This window comes from Bubalus kerabau, chromosome 7, assembly GCF_029407905.1.
Source record: "Bubalus kerabau isolate K-KA32 ecotype Philippines breed swamp buffalo chromosome 7, PCC_UOA_SB_1v2, whole genome shotgun sequence".
In the NCBI taxonomy this organism is placed as follows: domain Eukaryota; kingdom Metazoa; phylum Chordata; class Mammalia; order Artiodactyla; family Bovidae; genus Bubalus; species Bubalus kerabau.
The window spans coordinates 100,120,516-100,146,201 of record NC_073630.1 but is presented as its reverse complement, the minus strand read 5'-3'; the positions used below and the strand labels follow the sequence as shown (position 1 = coordinate 100,146,201).

The 25,686-nt window shown below is 36.8% G+C and overlaps 1 protein-coding gene across 1 annotated transcript in view; it reads left to right on the top strand.

Annotated features, from left to right (window-relative positions):
- The window catches only part of PRKG2 (protein kinase cGMP-dependent 2), a 115,717-nt gene that overhangs the window by 50,388 nt on the left and 39,643 nt on the right, over window positions 1–25,686 (top strand). The window contains exons 9-15 of the mRNA XM_055588906.1: window positions 1,567–1,661; window positions 4,623–4,691; window positions 8,224–8,322; window positions 9,802–9,955; window positions 11,846–11,982; window positions 14,855–14,944; window positions 17,438–17,579. Coding sequence (XP_055444881.1) covers window positions 1,567–1,661; window positions 4,623–4,691; window positions 8,224–8,322; window positions 9,802–9,955; window positions 11,846–11,982; window positions 14,855–14,944; window positions 17,438–17,579 — 786 coding nt within the window. The remainder of the gene's footprint in view (window positions 1–1,566; window positions 1,662–4,622; window positions 4,692–8,223; window positions 8,323–9,801; window positions 9,956–11,845; window positions 11,983–14,854; window positions 14,945–17,437; window positions 17,580–25,686) is intronic.

Below are 25,686 nucleotides of genomic sequence, written 5' to 3'. Positions count from 1 at the left end.
GAAGAAAAGTTATGACCAATCTAGATAGCATATTGAAAAGCAGAGACATTACTTTGCCAACAAAGGTCCGTCTAGTTAAGGCTATGGTTTTTCCAGTGGTCATGTATGAATGTGAGAGTTGGACTGTAAAGAAAGCTGAGCGCCGAAGAATTGATGCTTTTGAACTGTGGTGTTGGAGAAGACTCTTGAGAGTCCCTTGGACTGCAAGGAGATCCAACCAGTCCATTCTGAAGGAGATCAGCTCTGGGATTTCTTCTAGGAAGGAATGATGCTGAAGCTGAAACTCCAGTATTTTGGCCACCTCATGCGAAGAGTTGACTCATTGGAAAAGACTGATGCTGGGAGGGATTGGAGGCAGGAGGAGAAGGGGACGACAGAGGATGAGATGGCTGGATGGCATCACTGACTCTATGGAGTCTGAGTGAACTCCGGGAGTTGGTGATGGACAGGGAGGCCTGGCGTGCTGTGATTCATGGGGTCGCAAAGAGTCGGACACGACTGAGGACTGAACTGAACTGATGAAATATATTCCTTTACCTAGATATTGAGTGGATAATATGTTGCCAGTTGTTCCTAGGTTGACTCTTTGCAATGTTCCTCAGAGACAAAAAGCATTTGTGAAATACTGAAGAAAAGGATAAAATCTTAAGCATCTGTGTCTCTGAAGGGTCAGCTTTTTACTGACACTCTTTCTTCCCCGGAAGAGTTTATCATCATAGCGTTAGACACTGCCCTTTGTAAACTGCTTTGATGTTCCACTTTGGACGGAGCCCCCAGCAATGGAAAAAAATTGACAAAATAGTTTCAGAAACTCTTGAACACTCTGCACCACTTTTCATCATTTCTCCCCAACCTGGACCTCATGGTTTGAAAGAATTCTGGTTAATAAACAAATTGCATTTATCATTTAAACGTTTTGAAATTTATTAATAAATGTTCATCAGAACTTCAAACCAGCACAAAGCAACACTTCTTAGCATGTTGAACTGGAATAATTCTAGCTGCAAAAAGGAATATTGACATTTTTGTTTGACTCTGGCTTCCTGGACTGTGGATCACACTGAGACTCTCATGAAAGTTGTGGACTCTCCTCCATATACTCATTTTTCTTTCAGTTTTAGAGGGTACACAGAAATCAAGTTAGTCAGGAACATGAGATTCAGAATTCCTGATATTCAGTCTTATTCTTGATTGATTTGTAAACCCCGTTTGATCTTTTGAAAAAATAAATTTCCCATAGGGCCATTATTATTTTCCTTGAGCATCCCTAGGAATAAATAACTGGATTCATGTAAAATACTTTGAGCAGTGAGATTTGAACGAAACCTTCCTCTTACAAAAGCTGGAGTCATTGTATCGTGTTGAATCACAGGATTTCTCAGTCCACCCAAATGAAATGACTATAGTTAGATGATTGTAACTACTGCAAGAATAAAGCAAAGACTTGTCTTTTTTTCCTTGTTGAGTCAAGTTTAAATGGCTCAGGAGAGTCTGGTTGAATGGGTATGTGTTCAGATTCTCCTTTTCTTCTCTCTCTCTTTTCTTATATTGTTTGACATCATTTAGGTAAAAGTCACCCAAAGTACTGAAGGCCATGATCAACCACAGCTCATAAAAACACTGCAGAAAGGAGAATATTTTGGAGAAAAAGCTCTTATCAGGTGAGTTCATGAATTTGTATACCACACTTAAATAATTCTTTGGTTGTTTTACATGTGTACTTCTTACCCATGTAGAGTTGTCAAATAGAGCTACCAATTATCAAGGAAATAAACAGCAATTTTACTGACTTCTTAAAATTTCATTGTTAAGCAGGAAATAAGTGTACTAATTTTCCAGAGGAAGAAATTCGGGAAGTCTTCTAAGTTTGCTAGTGAAAATATAATTGGTGTTCTATTAGAATTTTTAGTTTAAAAGAGAGAAAGAAATTGAAAATTTTAATTTTCCTGTAAGAACGTGTTTTTATATATTCCTGTTTTACCCTTTAAAAATGATCAAATAATGACTTCCCATATTTTTGTGATTTTAAATCATTATGTCAAAAGTAATATTTTCTTAAGGATTTTTATAGGCTCATTTTGCAAGTTTTAAAAACAGCTCAAAATAGTGTATTTGACATTTCTACCTGAACCTTTGGCCTTTTGAGATATGAGTTTATTTACTGTTGACCTAACTTATGGAAAAACATTTGTAAAGATTAATCAAATGTCTCAGAAGGCATTATGTGCTTCCTGAAATTCAGAAAACAACCTCAAGTCTAAAAAAAAAATTTCTTAAATAAGATAACTTTATAAAAGATCAAGTTAGAATTTTGAACAGCACACTTTTTTTTTAATTACATGTTTTTAAATGAATGCTTGAAATTAGTTAAGAAAACACTTAAAATTTATGTTATTACTAAATACTTTTTATTTCATCTTTATGCTTATAAAAATGAGTAGCATTTCTGCTCATATTTCTTCCTTTTTAATTTTTGTCTGTGAAGCCTACAAGTTCTGCTGATTGACATGTTAGGATTACATTAAGTACAGAGCAATGAAAAAATCTTCATAAATTACCTGAAAACAAATTTGATTCTTTAAAAATCATAAAGCTCTTAGTTTTTAAAGAAAATTAAACTACTTAAAAACTTAGTAAGCTAAGTTATGGTTATTTTGTAAACAATTTAAAAATTGAATTTAAAGACAAGTTAAATTTTTGTTTTCCGTTTTCTAGCTGGTAATGAACTTGTTTCAATAACAGGGAAATAATCCTTTTCTTATTTGCTTTTTTATGACAGAATATGAATATACTCGTAATACAATCATGTAATATTATTCAAGACTTCAATGTGTTTGTTCTTAACATTAGCACATTACTTTTGTCATACCCCCAAGCAAAATTACTAAAGCCTAAATTACTAAAGCAAAATTACTAAAAGTGCAGAGAACTTTATAAATACACCATAGACTCAAAATAACTCTTTGAAAGAAAAAAATGCTGTCTGGTTATGCTGGATCTGAAATAACTTATGCTCTCTGTTGCAGCCAGCCAATTATAGTATTTTCCCATGAGAAACATGGGAATTTATATTTAATAAAGACACTCTGCTCCCCAAAGCATTTAAAACGTAAAGCTAGAGTCAATGAGAAGGAGAGTTGGATACATATATTTTTTTCATTTTTGTGTATTTTTATGCTGTCTCTCTTTAGGGCCACTGACTGATTCAGTATTCCTTATATTCTGTGTATTTCCATGAATTAATGTTAAATAGCCCCAGGAGTTCCTTCAGCATTTTATGTGCAAAAATAAATCTATGACACTTACACAGTTATTATGAAAGAAACATATGTGTACTTGTAAACATCTAATATTTATAAACTTTTTGTAGAGGATATTCCTAGTCAAAATCATGACACTGACAAGTGAAAAGGATGCCATGCCTCTTTTTTTTTTGAACTTACAAATCAAATAATTGACCAATATCCAGGATCATATCTGTATAGATATCTACACACATACAAGTCGAGAATAAGCTACCCAGCTCCCAACTCAAAAGCACGTTAAGATGAAATGTTTTCACCAATGTTTTCTACCTAGGACCCTGTAAACTTGGGAGGGGCTGTGGGTTATGTCTGAAGGTCTCTGGAAGCCAGTGATGTGGATCGGGGACCTCTGTGGAATGAGAGATAGGCTGTCAAAGTTTTCCCTGTCCTGTCACTAATGGAAGATGAGGGGACTCTACTTTGTGTGATGCCATTTTTGGTGAAGTTGTTAAAAGCAGTCTTAATATGCTTGCTGCTATAGGCTACCTTAAATACAATAACTTTCAGAGCACTGGGTATCATATGGATGTACCTTTCCTCGGGGTCTCTAGTTTGTGATTAATAAAGGAAGAAAAATAATATAAATAAAGGTACCTACAGAAATACTTTCTCTGATGCTTGACCCTTGGTATTCATTAGTAATTAAATTTACCATCATTAGATCATATGCCATAACTCATTGTATTTAAGGGAACAACAGTAAGAGTTACTAATATATTGTCTACCCCTGAGAAAGAAAGACAGAGCTATTAATTACACTCTGACTCACTGTCAATTGTAAGACATGTTTTGATTTCAGGGATTTTCATGGAAACTGTACATCTTAGACTATAAAATGAAAGGTTTTAATGTTTCTTTAATTCACTGGGTGATATGGCACTTTCTTTGGGTTTTCTTGTTTGGTTCATTATAAGTTACTCACTCAAGGGTTTTCTTATAAATTTCTTTGATCAGTTCATTTCAATTTTGGCTGCTTATTAATTAGCAGTTCCTGTTTGATCACAGGAGAGCTATTTTAGTTGCGCTGGCACAGAACACAGAATGAAATTCCATACATGGTTGCGCTCACTGACTCCTTGACGTTCCCAGAGCATTTATCTTATTCTCCTCTGGATTCCTCGTGCACATCATATTTTTAGGACACATTTCAAATCCTTTTTTGGGGGGAAGGGGTGGAGTGTAAATTATGATGTTACAGAAACACATCATCTTTGGAAGGCTTAAGTGATGGTGTTTCATATCAGTCGCAGATTCGCTAATAAAAATAGATGTCTAATTTCTCACTAGAAAATTGACTTTTCCTGTTTTTGTCTGCAGTGAAGATGTCAGATCAGCTAACATTATCGCCGAGGAAAATGATGTCGCATGCCTGGTTATAGATCGAGAGTGAGTATACTGATGTTGTTAGAGAATGCCGGCAATTGCCACCTTTGAAGACTCGGCCTTCTGTTACTCCAAGGGCCCATCTGTCTTCCCATTCATCACCATTTGGAAACGCTGGCCAATCCTCAGCTGCGAGGACATTCTATTAAAATTCATGGGAAGGAACCAGGCCTTCTGATCTGAATCTGTCTGTGGCAGTGGCAGATGCTGACGGGCTAAATATTTTGTGAGCAGAGTTTGTACATAAATATCAGCAATAGACTGATTTAAATTCTGCATCTTCCAGAGAAACAAGCTTGTTAGGACTCATGGATTTTTCCACACACCACACGCTGATGAGTTTCATAATTTATTTGTAAAATGCTCTAAGCAGTCAAAAATTTAACAAAACCTATCTCTCTCAAAATATGAAATGCTTATTAGCTAGATGTATTTCCAGAGAAGTTTTAACATTTGTAGTAATTTGGAAGAGATGTGTGTCAACATTAATCTCTAAGTGTCTGAGGTTATTTTTTAGAGTATCTCAGATTGTGTCCTTAACTCACTTCAAATCGTATTTGAATCTGACTCCTTCAATCTGTCATTAATCAGTTGAATATTTGTTGATATAAATCTAGATATAAAAAAGGAAATTCAAGTATACCAGAGCTAGGCCACGTGTAGTCAAAGAAACAGGGCATACTGTTATGAAATGCTGATATGAAATAGTATAATGACGACTGTCACAGGAGTATGTAATTGATTGCTAATTAAATACACTATTTATTGAACATAGCATCATAGAGATTTAGAGCTGAAAAGAACTTTGGATTATTTTATAAAATCTTTTTATTATGAAAAGTTTCAAACATATTAAAAAATAAGATGATATTGTGTCCTGCAAGTATAGCGATTATCATTTAAAACCTTACCTGTACCACTTTGCCATCTCCTTCCTATCTTCTGCATACTATTTTCAAGCAAATCAGAAGCATAAAATTATTTTGTCTATGAATTTTAGTAGCATCTCTAAAAGCTAAGTGTTATTTGTAATATATGACCACAATAATATAACATGCCTAAAAAATTAACAATTTTTATTTATTTAATTATATTTTAATTGAGGTATAATTGACATATAACATTATACTAGTTTCAGGGGTACAACATAATCATCCAATATGTGTATATATTGCAAAATGATCACTACAGTAAGTCTAGTTAACATTCATCTTTACACATAGAGTAACAATTCTTAGTATCACTTTGCGTTTCTTTAATCTTTCCCTAACAGATAAGGAAAGTGAGTTCAGGTCAGTTCAAGAACTGCCCCAACAGTGTCATCTGAAATGGAGCAAAGCCTCCTGCCCAGGTCTTCTAGTTCCTTTTAACAGTCTTTCCAGCATGCCATTAGGTTCCCACAGCATGTGTTCAGAAAGAAAAGCAGTCACAGTGTAGTGAAGCGGGAAAAGTTTTACTTTATTTTTTAAGTGTGAAATTGGGGCTTAAAATTTTAGGCAAAGAGGAAATGTAGAAGTCTTTCCAGGTGAAGTAAAACTTAAAAAATAAAAAGGCATGGGGTTAGAAAGTGCAGGTATGTTCAGATGAAGGTAATCTTTGCTGCCAGCTCTCAAATACATTGATATGGTATTGCATTGTTTTCTGTATGAGTTCCTTAAAAATGTGTGCACTAAAGAGCTTTAGCTGTGTGTATATGGTAAGATCTTATGAATTGCTCTGAAATGCTAGGATTAAAAATTTATTGTAATCACTTAACCAAATGTTTGTGCAATATCTCATGTATTCATAATCCATATAAAGGATTGAGTGGTTTTTATAGATTTTATAAATTATTTGGAAATGTATACTTTTCAAATGCATAATTTACATATGCATGGTTGAGATTCTTATAACATACAAGGTACTGACCTGTTAGACACAGTGAGACATTAAAAGTTACATGAATTTATTCTGTGTGTGAGAGAAACTGGATGTCAGGTATGACTGTTGACCTACATCCTGAATTTCCTGGGACAGTTCTGGTTATTCTAATATTTTGGCTGTCCCATTCAGTCTGAAAAGCATTCATTTTGGATGATAAATTGTATGATCATTGTAGTTATCACTTATAAGGCTAGATTAGGATCCCATGATAATTTTCCCATAGTGCCCTCACGCCATGGTTCACACTTGATGTGATGGCTTTGTTTAGCATCTGTCTTCCCACACTTCAGCTCCTTCATGAGAACAGAAGCATTTACTTTGTTCACTGCTGCTGCTGTGCCAGCATTTGACAGAGTCCTTGGCATACAGGAAATGATCCAGATGTTGTCTGAATAAAGGGCACCATCCTTGCAATGCAATGTAGTGGCTGAAAGCCAATGGCTCTTTATTTCTTCTTTTCTAATTCATCTCTTTTAAAAATACATATTTGAAAGTTACAACGGGAATGTTGTAGCTGTTTAAACTTGGTTTTAGTTTGCAGAGATTTTCTAGAGAACTCTGACACCGATGTCACTTGCAGTTAAAACATAAAATTTGTTTACAACAATCCTTCAATTAGTTTCATAGCAAGGTAATGGTGACATATACAAGAAGTATTTACTTTTACTTGAAAATTTCAACCCTTGGAAATTTGAAATAATATTGTTTTGTTTCTCACTTCTCTAGTAGCAAAGGACAGTTCACAGAGCAGGGTAGAGAAGAGAGTAGATTTGAATGGGGAATGAAAAATATCCAGACTTCCATAGTGGTCCAGTGGTTTAGACTTCACTTTCCATTACTGAAGGTGTGGGTTCGATCCCTGGCTGGGGAACTAAGAGCCCATGTGCCTCACGGCCACAAATCCAAAACATAAAACAGAAACAGCATTGTAACAAATTCAGTAAAAACTTTAAAAATGGCCCCCATCAAAAAATCTAAAAAAAAAAAAAGATATACTTAATAATGTAAGTATAGGTTAAGTTCAGTTCAGTTCAGTTGCTCAGTTGTGTTGTGACCCCATGAATTGCAGCATGCCAGGCCTCCCTGTCCATCATCAACTCCCGGAGTTCACTCAGACTCATGTCCATCGAGTCGGTGATGCCATCCAGCCATCTCATCCTCTGTTGTCCCTTTTTATTCCTGCCCCCAATCCCTCCCAGCATCAGAGTCTTTTCCAATGAATCAGCTCTTTGCATGTATCCATTCTCCCCCAAACTCACCTCCCAGTAAATAAATCATGTAGCCTATTTCCTTTCCACAATCTTCTTAAAAACAAAGAACAATATTGATAAACCTGAACCACAAGGCAGAAAATTACAGAAATGTTGTCTCTTCTCACTGATAGCCTCTTTGCTTTCAGAAACTCATGGTATCAATTATGTAACTTCCAAAACTATCCTATCTACATGTGATGGCAACTTGAATGTAAATAAGTTATTGAAAAATAGTTTGCAAAGTTTTCAGTAATCATACAAATAGGCTTTCATGAGCTTAAGAAGAATGGCAAGTTGCAGGGGTTAACTCTCAGCCCTGAGCTTTTTATTTTTATTTTTTTTTCTTTTTATTCATTTAGAACATTCAACCAAACAGTGGGGACTTTTGAAGAACTCCAAAAATATCTTGAAGGGTATGTGGCAAACCTGAACCGGGATGATGAAAAAAGACATGCAAAGTAAGTGGAGATATTTTTCTAAGCTGGATGTGACTTCTGGCAGTTGATGAAGAAGGGGACTGAAGGGTGTGATTGGTAACTTTTTTGTCACTAGAAAATTTGGGGGAGTTGTTTTAAATTATTCTTCCACAAAAAGGATACCAATTACCTCTAGTGTAGATATTATTTTAGTCTATAAGTATTTTCTTATTTTTGGTGATGAGTAGTAATGTTTGGGAGAAATTTCCTGATAGGAGGCCTTGGGAAAGAGTTCTTTACGTTGACTGGTGACTTGGTTCAAAAGGATATTAATTCAGAAAGGAAGTCTCTCTTGCTTATAGAAATCAAACAGGAATTCCAAGGAATAGCATAGCATTCAGCACCTGGCTTATTTCAGAATATAAGGGAGTGGGACTTCCCTGGCAGTCTAGTGGTTAAGACTTCATCTTCTGATGCGGAGGGTGCAGGTTCAATCCCTGGCCAGGGAGCTAGGATCCCATATGCCTTGCGGCCAGAAAACCAAAACATAAAACAGAAACAATATTCTAATAAATTCAACAAAGACTTTAAAAATGGTCCACATCAAAAAAAATATTTTTAAAAAATTAAGAGAGCTATTTATTGCCCAAGTGGTTTTGTGTTGGGTTCTAAATGTAGTAATACTGATGAAAATAGTTTTTGGTTCATAGGGAAAAAAATCTTTGTAGAATTAAAATTATTTGAAAATCCTTTGCTAAAACATTTTGCAGAATGAATACTTAAGCATGTATTCACCAGACAATACCATTAAAGTTGAAGAGTCAAAAGTTCTGGAAGACTGATATTTGAGTTAAATTAGAGCATTCAGGCAGACTGCATATATATATTTTTTCTTGCAGGGAATATGTTTGCAGTTTTTGTGCCAAAGGTCTTTTGTAGTAAGAATGGTTCATGAATATATAACCCAGAGCAGTAAACTTTAATTAAGAGGGGAAAATGAGTATTTCCAAATAACAATACTTAAGCGTAAAGTAAGAAATGTATTTTTCATGTTTTACAAAGCAGTTATTCTGGTTCAGCCAGAGAAATCTTCAAAATCTAACAAAAATAGCAAAATATGGCAAAGCTTCTCAGTGCAGTATCCTCGTGTAGGTGCAGCAAAGGAAATGGCTCTCTTTTCTGGTTTTCTTTTCTCTCATTGACTCTTTGTTTTTTAAACGGCTTTATTGAGATGTATCTCAAATACCACACAATTCACCTACTTTTACCACTCACTGACTCAGTCTGACATTTATCTTTTTTATTGTGTGTGAGTGTATCTGTTTTTTTATTTGTATTTTCTGTTGATTCTCTCCCCAGATGTACTGAATCTGATCCTATAAAAGTTGAGATAAGTTCTTATGGCAACTATGGGCAGTAATTACTGGCAGAAATAAGACTGTTGTAAGGGTGGATTTGTGTGTGCCGTGACCCCTGCTTTGCCTAAGGGATCATTTGTAAAGTTTCGCTTTTCTCATACAGGAGATCCATGTCTAGCTGGAAGCTGTCCAAAGCACTCTCTTTGGAGATGATTCAACTGAAGGAGAAAGTGGCCAGATTTTCCTCATCATCCCCCTTCCAGAACCTTGAGATTATCGCAACACTGGGCGTTGGTGGGTTCGGAAGAGTTGAGCTTGTAAGGGGTTTACGTTTCAAGCATCTGAGAGAAGCCTTTTGACTTTTGTTTTGTTTTGTATTCCAGTGTATCTTGGAGGAATATATGCATTGTTATTGCTATCCAAACGTTACTTTGGACTAAAATTGAGAGTACAGTTTTCACTCTTTTTTATAATAGCGGGTGTGTGCTACTAAATAACTTGTAGTAATATAGCTGCTATTTCAGTCTACTTATGCCACATCCTTTTGTGATTTTTTTTCTTGAGGGCAGCTATTAGAGAATGTACCAAGTAACTTTTCCCATAGGCTATAAAACATAAAATGTGTATTTCTTAGCAGTAACATGTATACATATACTCACGATGCATTAACTCTATATAAAGCAAACAAAAATGTGTCCAGTGAAAGGGTCACAGAAATGAAATCTTTAATACCGTGGTTTCATTTCTTAAATAATTCCTCTGCCATGTCTGTATTTGGCTTTCATGATCCTATTTTTGGGTTGTTCAAAATTTTCTATCCAAATTAAAAAAAAAAAAGAAGTTGAATGCAAGGAGATGTTTGAAGAGCAGCCTTCTGTAGTGCTGATCAAGACAGCTGGGAATTTATAGTCTGATTTCAGCTGCATCTTCCATATCACACCCTTCTGAGCTTTATAATCAGCTTCCAAAGAGTAGCAGAGCCGTGCAGTCAGATGCTCTGAGGAAACTATGGAACAGTGACCTGTGACTTTACTGGGTAGAGATGATGCTGAACCCTTGGTGACTTCTGAGCCCTTCCTTGCCCAGCAGATCTGTAACCATTCACTGTCCATTAACCTTGGGAACTATGATGACACCTCCATCTGCTGGGTGGCCTGGGTGTGAGCAGATCTGAAATGCTGCCAGGAGACTCCAAATAGTACACTCTACACCAAGTCAATACTTCATCTCTTTTGGTCAAAGGGGGGCAGAAATGATTTCTTAATAGGCCAGAGAGTTTGTAGTGTTTCTTATGCCATATGGAGGGATAAGAGAGCCATGTGCTGTATTTTTCATCAAAATCATGGCAAATGATTGAATTGATAATGCTGAGGTTTGTTTTGATATGGTTAGATAATAATAATTGAAACAATAATCCCACCATTGATTTGAAAGTCTGGGCATCAACTAATGGCAAACTCTGAGCGAAATTGAGGGAGCAACCAACTCTGCACAATTTCATTATTTGTCTAAGATAGTCTGCTTATGGAATTTTAAGCCTATCTGAATAAATACTTATTAAATTTCTAAAATTTCCTTTTAAAAGAAAATCCTATTTGTCCATCTAAAGCATGGTCTCCAATAGAACTTTCTGCGCTGACGGCAGTGTTCTGTATCCACGTGTCCAATAGCATAGCTGCTGGCTAGATGTGACTGGAGAGCTTTTGAAATGTGGACAGTACAAATGAAGGAACTGAATTTTTAATTTTAATCAATTTAAAATTAAATAGCTTTTTGTGACCAGTGGCTAGCAGATTGGATCATACAGATATGAATCTTGGATTAAATAGGTTTTATTTGAAACTCAAAACAAGTGACTATTACAAAAGAGCAGTTTTTGGCAATTCTGGACCAAGCTTTTCATGTCATATCCTCAAAACCAAAGAGATTTCTATACACTCAAACTTCTAACTAGAATATTTTTCTTGTTTCAATACAAACATTCTAGAACCATGTTCCAACTATGTGAATTCTTTTGGAAATTACAATGAAAAGGAAGCATGTACACCTGGATAAAATTCAGCTCCTAGAGGGATAAAGTGGTGAAAAGCTTCCATGCTATTTAACTGTGAAAGGATTTGAACTCCTGCTGGTTTACATGTTTTACATAGATATTGCAGATCTTTCCTAGTAAGTTCATTTTGAGGGCTCGTTCTCTTCTCCTCTAGGTTAAGGTAAAAAATGAGAACGTTGCTTTTGCTATGAAGTGTATAAGGAAGAAACATATCGTTGACACGAAGCAGCAGGAGCATGTCTACTCAGAAAAGAAGATCCTGGAAGAGCTATGCTCACCCTTCATTGTGAAGTAAGTGAGCGTTTCACTCCCAGAATTTTAGCATCTTAGGTTCTTCTTTGGAGTGCTTCTACGCAAGCGGACAGAGGAAGAAGAGGAGGCCCTTCTCTGAATTCTCCAGCCTAGTCACAGGGACGATACATAAAATATTGGAAGTTTGAGAACTGAAGTCAGAATCCAGATTTTTTTATTCTTGAGTAAACCCCAGGAAAGTATGTGTGGGTGTGTACGTGTGTGAATATAAAATTACTGTTTTAATAAATTGATGACTTATTTAATCCAGACCTAATGCAGAAATGGGAAGCAAGGATTCATTTAGAACCCCTCAGGGGACGTGCTGAATTTCTGCAAAAAGTGGCATTTGGACACATTTAGGCTGCCCGGGAGCCGGTCCCTGCAGTTGTCAGGTGCTTAGTGGTGCCTGACTCTGCGAGCCCATGGACTGTAGCCAGCCAGGCTCCTCTGTCCATGGAATTCTCCAGGCAAGAATATTGGAGTGGGTTCCCATTCGCTTCTCCAGGGGATCTTCCCGACCCAGGGACCAAACCTGGGACTCCTGCATTAAAGGCAGATTCTTTACCATCTGAGCCAATGGGGAAGCCTGGTCCTTGCAATGCCAGATGCCAGAAGAAACACTTCCCTACAGTTCCTGTTCTTTCTGTAGCTATCCCAGAGTTTGGAACAGAAACATATTCTAAGCCATGGCTCTCTTGTGAATTCATGGGTCAGTGGTGTAAGCCAGTTAAGGCACATATTTTCACACCTATTTTCATGCCCCTAGAGTGTAGTTTTAGAGATTTCTGGGTGAGGTAAAGTGCCTCTGTAATGAGGAGAATTTATGCTTTTTGATCAAATGCCTTGAGAGAGTCTTCCTGCCTATCCATATTCTCAGACCCATATTTTTTCAAGATAAAAAAAAGTCTGAACCCAGGCAATACTGGCAATAAAGTCATCCAATCATTTTTATATAAACTATGTGTCCCTCCCCTCTTTTAATCAATAATTCATTAAAAACTATCATGAACAGCTTCAGGGCATGGATTAGATTTTATTCATTTTTTCATTTCCTGCCCTTTGCAAAGTAGCTGGCATAGAGTAGGGCAATAATCATATTAAGAATAAATGTTAATGACAACATTTATTATTGAGAAAGTAACATGTGCCAGGCAGTCTTCTAAGCAAAATTTTAAAATATATATCTTATATAATATATTTAAAGTGTATATTATATTATTATTATATTTATATTGAAGGTAAATGTGAATGTTGCTCAGTCATGTCTGACTCTGTGATCCCATGGACTGTAGCCAGCCAGGCTCCTCTGTCCATGGAGTTCTTCAGGCAAAAATACTGGAGTAGGTAGCCATTCCCTTCTCCAGGGGTTTTTCCCAACCCAGGGATTGAACCCAGGTCTCCTACATTGCTGGAAAATTCTTTATCAGTTGAGCTACTAAGGAAGGCCATATTTACATTATATTATATAATTTATATGTATCTTGTAATTTATTTATATTGTTTATATAAAATAAATAATATAACTACATATAATCAATATGTAATCAAATGAATATATATATTTGTTGTGATCCTCAAAATAAAACAGATAAATGTTATGATTTTCCTTGTTTAACAAGAGCAGTAAGAAAACTGATGTCACTTAGCTAACGAATGGCCAGTCAGGGACTCAAGCCTAGGCAGCTTGGATCCAGAGCCCATACTGAAACACTTACTCGATTACTTCTGCTGTCTGTACGTGGTATGGCTGTCCTGCTGTATGCATTAGCCTGGTGCTATGGTACCCTGCCCACATCCCACATCCGGATTGAGACTGTCATTCCTCCAGCTTCTGGGAGTCTTGCCAGCTGGGGACTCTGACTAATTCTCTCTCTAGCCATTGCTCCAAGGTGAAGAGACCCACCTGGCCCCATACTCTTTCTTCAGGTACATCCTGCATCGAGTGATGGTTCAGGTCCTTGAAGCTGAGGCTTTTGTGAAATTACAGGCCAGCTCTCCCTCTGCCCAAGTCTGCTTTCTTCCTCCCCCATGGGTGTTGGTCCCAAGAGCATTCCCCAGTAAACTGACTGCTTACAAATTTCTGTCTTAGAGTCTGTTTCCTAATACCAACTAGAAGACATAAAACACAGGCATGAGTAACTGTTATGCAAAGTGAAAATGAAAGTCGCTCAGTCGTGTCCGACTCTTTGCGACCCTATGGACTGCATATTCCATGGAATTCTTCAGGCCAGAATACTGGAGTGGGTAGCCTTTGCCTTCTCCAGGGAATCTTTCCAAGCCAGAAATCGAACCCAGGTCTCCTGCATTGCAGGCGGATTCTTTACCAACTGAGCCACAAGGGAAGCCCAAGAATACTGGAGTGGGTAACCTATCCCTTCTCCAATGAATCCTCCTGACTCAGGAATTGAACCAGGGTCTCCTGCATTGCAGGCTGATTCTTTACCAACTGAACCATCAGGGAAGCCCTGATATGCAAGGCAGATCTTAAAGGAGACCATGCCGAGATCTCAGGATTTGGGGAGGAAGGAAAGGCTGTATTTAGTAGGGGGGTTAATGAGCTACTTAATCAGGAAAGTGGCCCCAGAGCTTGGTCTTGAGGGGTGGATAACACTTTTATTACCATGGAACTGAGATTAAGAAAGTCTGTGGGTAGTGTGAAGGGGAGTCCAAGTAAAAGGATCAGCAGATGAAAAACCAGGGGAGCAGTAAGGATCAGAGTGTTCAGTGAGCATCCAGTGTCTTTGAAAGATGTTTGAAAGGAGATGAGGACCATCCTTCAAAAAGTTATTGATGATGCTTTTAAGCAAACTTGAAGATGTTTTAAAATGGGATTTCTAATAATAATCGTGTTTTTCTTTTATTTTCATAGATTATATCGCACCTTCAAGGACAATAAGTATGTATACATGCTTCTGGAGGCCTGCTTAGGTGGGGAGCTCTGGAGTATATTAAGAGACAGGTAAGGAAAAGAATTATACGTAATAACTTTTGTCTATTCCTGCCTGGCCTAAAGGATGCTGTATTTATGACCATTTAAAGAAACATGAAGAAAGTCACTAAGAAATGAGTCTAAGGGACTTCCTTGGCTCTCCAGTGGTTAAGACTTTGCCTTCCAATGCAGGAGGCACAGGTTTAATCCCTGGTTGTGAAACTAAGATCCCAAATGCCTCATGGCCAAAAAAACCAAAGTGTGAAACAGAGCAATATTGTAACAGATTCAATAAAGACTTAAAAAAAAATAGTCCGTATAAAGAATCTTTAAAAATGTCTTAAAAAAGAGAAATGAATCTAAGAACAAATTGATAAACAAGTAGTAATAGTGATATTTTATGAGCTGACATTGTAATCATGTAATAGGCCCCCTGTACCAGTAGTCACTATCATTCTCGTATTAGAGATTAAAGAAGTCCAGGCTTACAGTGTCAACCATCCATATCACATGATTAATATGAGGCAGAGTATAAATCCAGATGTTACTGACTCTGAATCTTGAGAAGGGAGATGATGAAAGGGGTGGAGAGTGATGAAGTTGGGGCTGAAAAGTGGAGTGACATGTCTGCAAAGATTCAGCTTCACAAAAGGAGTGATTTCCACACAATCAAAATCATAGGTGTTCACTGAGCTCCACCTACATACAAGGCTTCAGAGTTGACGGTATGGGGGTTTTCTAAACAATGCACACTTTTCTAACCCCAAACCATGTAACATTTTCCTCCAGTGAGTTTGGGTTATATTTTGGGAGATAATGTAATATACAATTTTAAAACATTCCATTATTTAATGTGGAAAATAAATATGATGAAGAAGTTGGCAATTCATAAGTAAATGTCCAATAAGTGTTGTGGGCACTGAGCTCAGAATAGAGGAAAGAGAGAAAAATGTGATGGCCGTGAAAGGCCTTGAGCTAAACTCTAAAGACAAAATTTGGAAAGACAGTAAGGATGAGAACTGATTTAAGAATCAGGAAAGTTGGAGTAGGATTAGGTCTTTTACTTGCTGAGTGAGAGCAGAGTTTGAATAGAAAACAGCAACAGAAGAGGTAGCTTTGCATTAGGTTGTGGTGGTTAATGCCAGGTCAGACATTTAGGCAGCATTCCCTGGGCCAGTGGTTCTCAACCCGGCTTCACCTCACAATCTCACGGGAGCTTTAACAAAGTAAAAATGCTGTGCCCTGATGCCAGACTTATTTGGTTCATCTGCAGTAGGGCCAGAAAATGATTTTTAGCTGCCTTTCAGGCAATTCTAATGTGCATTCACGGTTGAAAATCACATACCTACGTAATAACAGACTTTTGAGCATCCAAGCAGAGATTTATCTGTTGTACTAGGAACATACTGATGGATGGATCAGGATGAGGTAAGCCTGGATGTGTTGAGGAGACTTGCATGATACCTACAGAAGCATCTGCATCTCCCATCATTGCTTTAACAGGCAAATCTTTTTAGAATATCTAAGTCTATTTAGTGGTGGCAGTTCTTAGTACCCGTTAGGCACTTTGCCATATCCATAAAACAGCCTCGTTAAGTCAGTAGTAAACCCATTTTAAGACAGGTATCTGAGGGTCAGAACAGCTGAACAACTGGCCTGAGGATTCAGTAAGGGGAAGAAGCAGGACTTGAAGCTGGTTTCCTCCATTCCAAAGCCACAGCTTTCTATTATGTGCGGTACTTAGTCGCTTCAGTCATGTCCAACTCTTTGCAACCCCATGGACTGTAGCCCGCCAGGCTCCTCTGTCCATGGGGATTCTCCAGGCAAGAATACTGGAGTGGTTTTCCATGACCTCCTCCAGGGGATCTTCCCAACCCAGGGATTGAACCCATGTTGCCCACATTGCAGGCAGATTCTTTACCATCTGAGCCACAAGGGAAGCCAAAGTGTAATAGCTTTCTATTATACCATGAAGTAAATCAACACCAAATTTTAATAATTTAGCGTGTAAACCTACACACAGTGCTGGCACAGGGCAAGTCTGGTATCATCAAGGTGCACCAAAGAGGAAAGAGTTATGACCCTGTTTCTACATGGATTATATTACAAAGTATACAAACAGGAAATGGAAATGAACACTGGACTCAATTTAGTCAAGCAATCAAGTCTGGTTCAACCTCTCCATTGAAATAGTTGCATTTTCTCCAGAGTTTTCCATAGTTGTCTTTAAAAAGTCTTGTTTTCTTATCCTTTCCATTTTGTATGTTTGGATGTGATTACCAGAAACAATTGTTTGAATGTAGACATTTTAATTTTAGTAAATTTTAGTAAAGTGGTTCTTGTTGGCATCAAGCATTCACCTAAATTTCTTTATGATCTGATTCATTGGTGCTATGAAGTACTTTTTAGTGCTAATGCCTTATAAAACATTTATATTGCATAAATATATAATATTATAATTGACACCTAGAATCTGCAACCAGGATGTCTAGAGTTTTAAGAAGGAAAATGGTTTCGTTGCAGAGGCAGCTTTGATGAACCCACCTCCAAGTTCTGTGTTGCTTGTGTGACAGAAGCATTCGATTACCTGCATCGACTAGGTATTATCTACAGAGACCTGAAACCAGAAAACTTAATTCTAGATGCTGAGGGCTATCTTAAATTGGTAAGACAAATTCTTATCCTGTGAGATATTTCTAAACATAGAGTTGTGCTCTGGTTGCAATTCTCTTTTTTTTTAAAACCTTTATTTTAAATTAAAAAATGTTTATGTTTAATTGGTGGGTAATTGTTTACAATGTTTTGTTGGTTTCTGCCATACAACACTGTGAATCAGTCATAAGTATACGTACATCCCCTCCCTCTGGAGTCACTCTCTCACTCCACCCCCCGCACCCCCAGCTGTTCCCATTCCTCTAAGTTGACACAGAGCATCAAGCTGGGCTACCTGTGTTATACAGCAACTTCCCACTAGCTCTCTGTTTGGCACATGGTCATGTGTATGTTTCAAATGCTAGTTTCTCAGTTTGTCCCACTCTTTTCTTCCCCCGCTGTGTCCACCAGTTGGTTCTCTGTTCCTCCATTGCAAATAGGTACATCAGTACCCTTTTTACAAAGCAATTATCTTTTAATTTTGGCTCACTTGTTATTTTTACTTTTCGAGATATGGCCTTTTAAATCAGCGTACTTAACACAGGGAATGATGTTACAAGTACATTCTTTCTAGCCTAAGAACTGAATGTTTCAACCCGCCCCCCGACTAGGATGCAGATAATAGAATTGCTTTAAAATTGGATTTTGCTAGCATATTAATGTTAGCATAAAATGTTACCATTTTAATGTTTGTTAGCGTTCTTAATTTTTTATTGGAATATAGTTGATTTACAATGTATTCATTTCTGCTGTGAGTGAGTTATACACACACATATATCTACTCTTTTTAGATTCTGTTCCCGTATAAGTCATTACAGAGTATTGAATAAAGTTCCCTGTGCTATTCAGTAGGTTCTTATTAGTTACCTGTTCCACATATAGTAGTTTGTATGGGCTTCCCTGGTAGCTCAGACAGTAAAGAATCTGCCTGCAATGTAGGAGACCTGAGTTTGATCCCTGGGTCAGGAAGATCCCCTGGAGAAGGGAATGGCTACCCACTCCAGTATTCTTGCCTGGAGAATTCCATGGGCAAACATGACTGAGCAACTAAAGCTTTCACTTTTTTTTTTCATCTGTCAATCCCAGTCTCCCGTTTTATCCCTCCCCTGCTTCCTGCCATGGTAATCATGTTTGTTTTCTACATCTTTGACTAAGCTTCTGTTTTGTAAATATGTTTATTTGTACTGTTCCTTTAGAGTCAACATACAAGCAACATAATGTGATATTTGTCTTTCTCTGACTTACTTCACCCAGCATGACAATCAGTAGGTCCATCCATATCACTGCCAATGGCATCATTTTGTTCTTTTATATGGCTAAGTTATATTCCACTGTATATATGTACCACACCTTCTTTATTCATTCCTCTGTTGATGGCCATTTAGGTTGCTTCCATGTCCTGAATACTGTCAATACCGCTGCAATGAACATTGGGGTACATGTATCTTTTTGAATTATGGTTTTCTTTAGATATATGCCCAGGATTGGGATTTTTTGATCATATAGTAGGTCTGTTTTAGTTTTTTAAGGAATCTTCATACTGTTCTCCATAGTGGCTGTACCAATATGCACTCCCACGGATAGTGTAAGAGGGTTCCCTTTTCTCCACACCCTCTCCAGCATTTATTGTTTGTAGATTTTTTGACGATGACCATTCTGACCAGTGTGAGATGATACTTCATTATAGTGTGATTTGCATTTCTCTAATGATTAGTGGTGTTGTGCATCTTTTCATGTGCTTCTTGGCCATCTGTATGTCATTAGCATTTTTATATAATGATTTTAAATAGGTTTTAATGGATTTCTGCTACATAGAGGGATTGGCTGTGAGGAATAAGAAAAGAAGATAGTATGGCTTCTGTCTCAAGATAGCTATTGTCTGAAGAAGGAGAAAAGATGTACATATGAATGTTGGTAGTTTAAAAAAATATTTTTTAAAATGATTCTAAGGTCAAGCAGGGTCGAGAATCAGAACACAAGGTCTGATTCTATAGGTCCCTTAGGTATAGAGACTTTCCTTGTCATGCATCTTTGTAATGGATACAATGCCTAATGTGAAGCCCCTTGCATGTCACAAGACAAAAAAAAATGCTACCATTCATGTAAACTGCTTTAGGTACAAAACTATAAGAGAACTGCATGCTCATTTGCTTAGTCATATCTGGCTCTTTGCAACCCCAGGAACTGTAGCCCACCAGGTTCTTCTGTCTATGGGAATTTGGGGGACAAGAATACTGGAGTGGGTAGCCATTTCCTCTTCCAGATAAGAGAACTGGGTTGTCATAATTGAGGAGAAACCAGGCATTTTGGACCTCAGGAGGGAACCCCATTAGAAGGGGGAACCCAGGCTGATTTTAACTGAGTCCATCTTGTCAGGAGCTCAAGGACATTAAACCATGCCTGAACTTAACATTTACAAAGATATTACAAAGATATTAAAAGGTTCTCATATCAGAACATTAATAATAGCTTAATGTATAAAGCTACTGTGCTGAACATTTTGCAGTTAATATGTTTAACAATTGATGAGATAGGTTTTATCATCCACATGTTATAGTGTGCAGTTTAGCCTTAGGAATTAAATTTATTATGTGTAGTTGCTAAGTGATTTCTCTCCATAGGAAAGGAGTAAAGTAAGTTCTTTCCTGTGAAATCTGGCTAACTTCCAAGAAATGTTTTGATCCATTCAAGCTTTACTTTATCTATGAAAGACAGCTTTGAGAACTGGTGAGGTACTAACTCAAGGCCTTGATCACTTGTCTTCTCCACAATTCCTTCATTGGCTATGCATCTTACAACTCTTTAGAGAAGCCTTTTGGAATATTCTAGAAGTAAAATAATCATGAGGGATGCAGATATCCATTAAATTCATTCTTTTTTAATACCTGTTTTTAAGAAATCGGGCATCATATTCTGCCTTTGTAGGTATAGAGGTCTATAAGCATCTCTTCTGTAGCCATTGTAATCCATCCATCCAGCTAACTCATTTGCTAACCAGCCAAATGAAGAGTAATAACTAAAGCTTTTAGAGATTAAGAAATGCTGAATATTTCCATTTCTACCTATATATCAAGCTAGATATAATATGCTGATTTTCTCTTACTACAAAAAGTCTCAAGTACTGGAAGAAACATGAAAAGCAGTATTATATGCGTGGCTGAGTTTATAAGACAACATTTGGATTCCCCTGAGGCTGAGAACCAAACTTGGTCTGTAGTGAAGGGTGGAACTCAAACACTGAATCTCCTGTCTTGCGGTCACCCAGCGATTCTAGGTGGCCTAGAGAGGTTTTATTTTAGTTTCTGTACCCTCTGGGAACAGGAGACCAAGTTTTGGACCTGGGCAATGTGGGAAGTTGAATCAGAGAACATTGTCCAGAGCCAGGGATCATACAGATTGTGCTCTCAGAAAAACAGGAAAAGGAGGCAGGGGGGTATCAAATTTCTAAAGGCAGAGTACATGCAAGAAGACATGCTTTTCTCATTATTGGTCTCTTGGTAGAGGAACCAAAGAGTCTGCTCTAAGGATACTTGGCCATAGGCCGGCTTTCCTGGAGTTTTGGGTGCCCAGTCTTTCAGGATGGAAATGCCCAAGCAAAAATTTAAATGAAAAGGGAGCCATGTTGGTAGCATGACCAAGTTTCCAGGAATCAAAGTATATTTTCTCTGGAAGAATATTCTTTCAATTCAAGTTACAGAGAATTCCCAGAGATGAACTTCCAGGGAATATAAACTCATGCCAATAAAATAAAATAAAAATATGTGTGAGGCGATAAAGTGCCAGGAGCATTATTTGGCAGGAATGTAAGAGTCTCATAAATTGGAGTAATCAGATACAGAATGTAAAACAAATGTGTCTAAGTCTTTTAAAAGTAAGAGAGGAACTAACAAATGAGTAAGGAACAGAACCTCTCAAAAAAGATCTAACCTGTTTAGAAAAAACATCACAAATAAAACTTCTATTAAGAAATTCAGAATATCATAATTGAAATTAAATATTAAATGGAATTTTCATTAATGGTGGAAAAGCTTGCATTGGACTAATCTTGCTGAGGTTAATTATGATACATGTATAAAAGTGTGTGAAAACATTATAGAGCAACAAGCAATAGACATTCAAACTTTGAAAAAAAAGAACAGCACTGGGTGAAATCCACATCAATACAGCTGTTCATTTCAAAGCACTCGTTGGTGTATAAGATATGGAGGATAAACCTTTAGTTAACATTGTATCTAACAGTGAAATATTGAATATTTTCTATTTAGATTGTGAACAAAACAAGATTATTTTCTTTCACCAGTTTTTTCAGCATTATAACAGAGATCTTAGCAAAATAAATGAAACACAAAAAAGAAGTGAAAGGCCAAAAATTAGGAAGAGTCTACCTGTCTTTATTTGAAGACAACACAATTGTTTATGTAGAAAAGCATGAAAAATCTACCAACAAATTCTGGAAAGGAAAAATAAATTAAGCAGAGTTATAGGTACAAAGTCAATATACAAATAAAAATTTATTAAATAATTTTTATGTGCTAGCAGTAAATATTCAAGAATGAAATTAAAATGCCATTTGTAATATCAAAAATTATAAAAAAATTATGAATAAATTTAATGTGTAAGACCCCTACATTGAAAAATACAAAATTTTGTTGACAGAAAACTAACTAAAGGTAAAATATACTATGTTCATAAATTGTGTAACTCCATAGTTGATAAGATGTTCAGTCTCCTCCAATTGATGTACATATTTAAGACCATTGCAATAAAAGGTGGAACAGCCATTTTTAGAAACAGAGATGTTTATTCTAAAATTTACAAAGAAATGCAGTTTAGGAAAGTCAATAACCACTTTGAAAAAAGAAGAATAAAAAAGGAATTTATAATAACTGATGATATTATAAAGCTCACTATAAAGCTGTAGTAATCAAGGCAGTATGATAAATGGCTTAATCTAAGAATAAAGTCCAGAAATAAACATATATAGTTAAATGATTTTTGGAAAAGGATGAAAGGCTAGTTTTCTCGACAAGTATTGCGGAAACAATTGGATATACATGGCAACAGAAAAGGAACATGACTTGCACTTTACATTATATAAAAAAATTAAATCAAGCTGGATCATGGACCCATAAAGCATCCAGAAGTATACGTAAACATAAGATGATATATTTACAACATGGGATAGAGATTTCTTAGAACACAAATAGTACTAAGCATAAAAAGTTCAGGTTACTACTACAAAAATACCATAGAATGGGTGGCTTAAACAACAATTTATTTAGTTCTGGAGGCTGCAAAGTTCAAGGTCAAGGTGTTGGCTGATCTAATATGTGGCCAAGGCCAACTTCCTGGCTTACAGACAACTGTCCTCTGTCTTCTTTGCATGGAGGAGAGAGAGAGAGAGAGTGCTCTCTTCTGTCTCTTCTTACAGAGCTACTAATTTCTTCATGAAGGTTTCACCTCATGACTTAATTAGCTCCCAAGGGCTTTACCCTCAGATACTATCACACTGAGGTTTAGGGTTTCAACATACAAATTTGCGGGGAGGGGCACAATCATGTAGTCCTTAATAATTAAGCTTCATCAAAATTAAAACATTATCAAAATCAAAATACATTGTAAAGAAAATGAATAGTCATGCCACAAGCTGGTAGAAAATACTTGCAATGTATCATTACATGACAAAGGACATGTATCCAGAAATATATAAAAAACTCGATAATAAAAGACAATCCAATTTGTAAAAAATGATCAAAGATCTTGAAAAATTACAAGGGAAGACATAAGAATGGTCAATAAGTAATATCAATAGTCATTGCTGCTAAGTTGCTTCAGTCGTGTCTGACTCTGTGCGACCCTATAGATGGCAGCCCACTAGGCTCCTCTGTCCCTGGGATTCTCCAGGCAAGAATACTGGAGTGGGTTGCCATTTCCTTCTCCATCAATAGTCATTAGGAAAAGCAAATTAAAACTATAAGGATGTGCCATTTCACACCCACTAGAATGACTATAATTTTAAAGATTGACAATACCAAGTGTTGGTGAGGAAGTTTTCCTAAATTTCTAGTAGGAAAACAAAATTAGAAAACCATTTGAAGAATAGTTGGTCAGTTTCTCATTGAGTCAAACATACACCTATTCTATGACAAGAAATTCTATTCCTTGGAAGAAATTTCACTCCTTGGTATTTATCCCCAAAAAATGAAATAATGTTTCAAAAATTTTGGACAAGAATCTTCATAACAGCTTTTTCCTGAAAGTCCCAAATCAGAAAGAGCCAAAATAATCATCACCAATAGAAGGTATAAATGTATAGTAGTGTATTCATTAACCGAACTCTTCTCAATAGTATAAAGCAATGAATTAGTATGGACTTCCCTTGTGGCTCAGCTGGTAAAGAATCCACCTGCAATGCAGGAGACCTGGGTTCGATCCCTGGGTTGGGAAGATCCCCTGGAGAAGGGAAAGGCTACCCACTCCATATTCTGGCCTGGAGAATTCCATGGACTGCATAGTCCATGAGGTCGCAAAGAGTTGGACACAACTGAGTGACATTCACTTTCAACTTTTCAACAATAAATTAGTATAGGTAATAACATGAATAAATTTTAAAAAGCATGTTGAGCGAAAAGAAGATACAGAAGATTAGCCTCTACTAGCCTCTTTATGATTACATTTATTGAAGTTGTAAAATAGATGGTAGAAATTAATACAATGGTAGCCTCTGGGAGGATCATTTGACTGCAGAAGGGCAGGAGGGAAGTTTCTGAGATAATGGGAATGTCTGTCTCTTGACCATATGGTGGTTGTGGTTACAAGATTATAATCTGCATCAAAATTCAATGAATTGTACTCCCCAAGTCTGTGCATTTTATCACTTATAAATTATACATCAGTTTGAAAAATGGAAAGGTTAAATATTAGATGATTCACAAGTAAAGAGAAAAATCAGTGAATTGAAAGATAAAATTTCAGAATAAAGCATAGAGGCTCAAAAAAGATTGAAAATAAGAGAAATGAAGAGACTTGGAGAATAGAGCAAGAAGTTCTTAAAATGTTCAGTTGGAGTCCAAGGTAAAAATATAGAGAATGAGATAAAAATACTTAAAGGAATAATGGCTAAGAATTTTCCAGAAAACATTTAAAATAAAAAAGCCCATTCAGGTAAAGGAAGTCCAACAAATCCCAACTGAGACAAATTGTATTTATTGTAGATTCTGCTTTTGTGTAACAGATCACTCCAAAATTTAATGGCTTAAAACAGCAAGAATCCTGGTTGAACTCTCACAGTTTCTGCAGATCAGGAGTTTGGGAGTGGTTCAACTGGATGGTTCTGACTTATGGTCTCTCAGGAAGTTTCTGCAAAGTGTTGGCTGGGGCCACAGTCACCTGGAGGCTTGACTCAGGCTAGAGGATCCGCATTCAAGGTGACTCACTCCTCTGGCTGGCAAACTAGTGTTGGCTGTTAGTTGGAGACTTTAGTTCTGTTCCATATGAATCTTTCTCTTTCTGGATCGAATGTCCTCAAGGCATGGTGGCTGGCTCTCCCCAGGATGAGTCATTTGAGAGACCTAGGAATAGCTACACTATCTTCCAAGACTCAGAGTCACACTGGCACTTCCCTGTGTCTTCCGTTGGCCATGTCGGGCCAGCCTGATTTACTGTGAGAGAGGTCACCTCTGAATACCAGGAGAAGGGGATCATTGAGGCTATCTTGGATGTTGGCTATTATAATATGGTGCAGAACCAAAGCTAAGAGAAAGTTTTAAAAGCTATCAAAGAGAAATAACAGTTTGCACATAAAGGAGTAAAAATTATACTTTCAGTTGACATCTCAACAGCAACCATAGCAACCAGGATGCAATGGAATAATATCTTAAAATTGTGAGAGAAAATAACCAACAAACTTGACTTACAAATCTAGAGAAATTATCTTTCAAGAGGGGTGAAATAAAGGCATTTTTCAACAAAGATAAAGAGTTAACCACTTACATCCAAAGCATGTGCTTAAGGGAGACGGAAAATCCCTGATGAAAGGTTTGAGATGTAGTAGGGAGTGGTGACTATAGAAAAATGTAAACATGTGGTTAGATTTTTTCCAAATTATGCTATAATGTAAT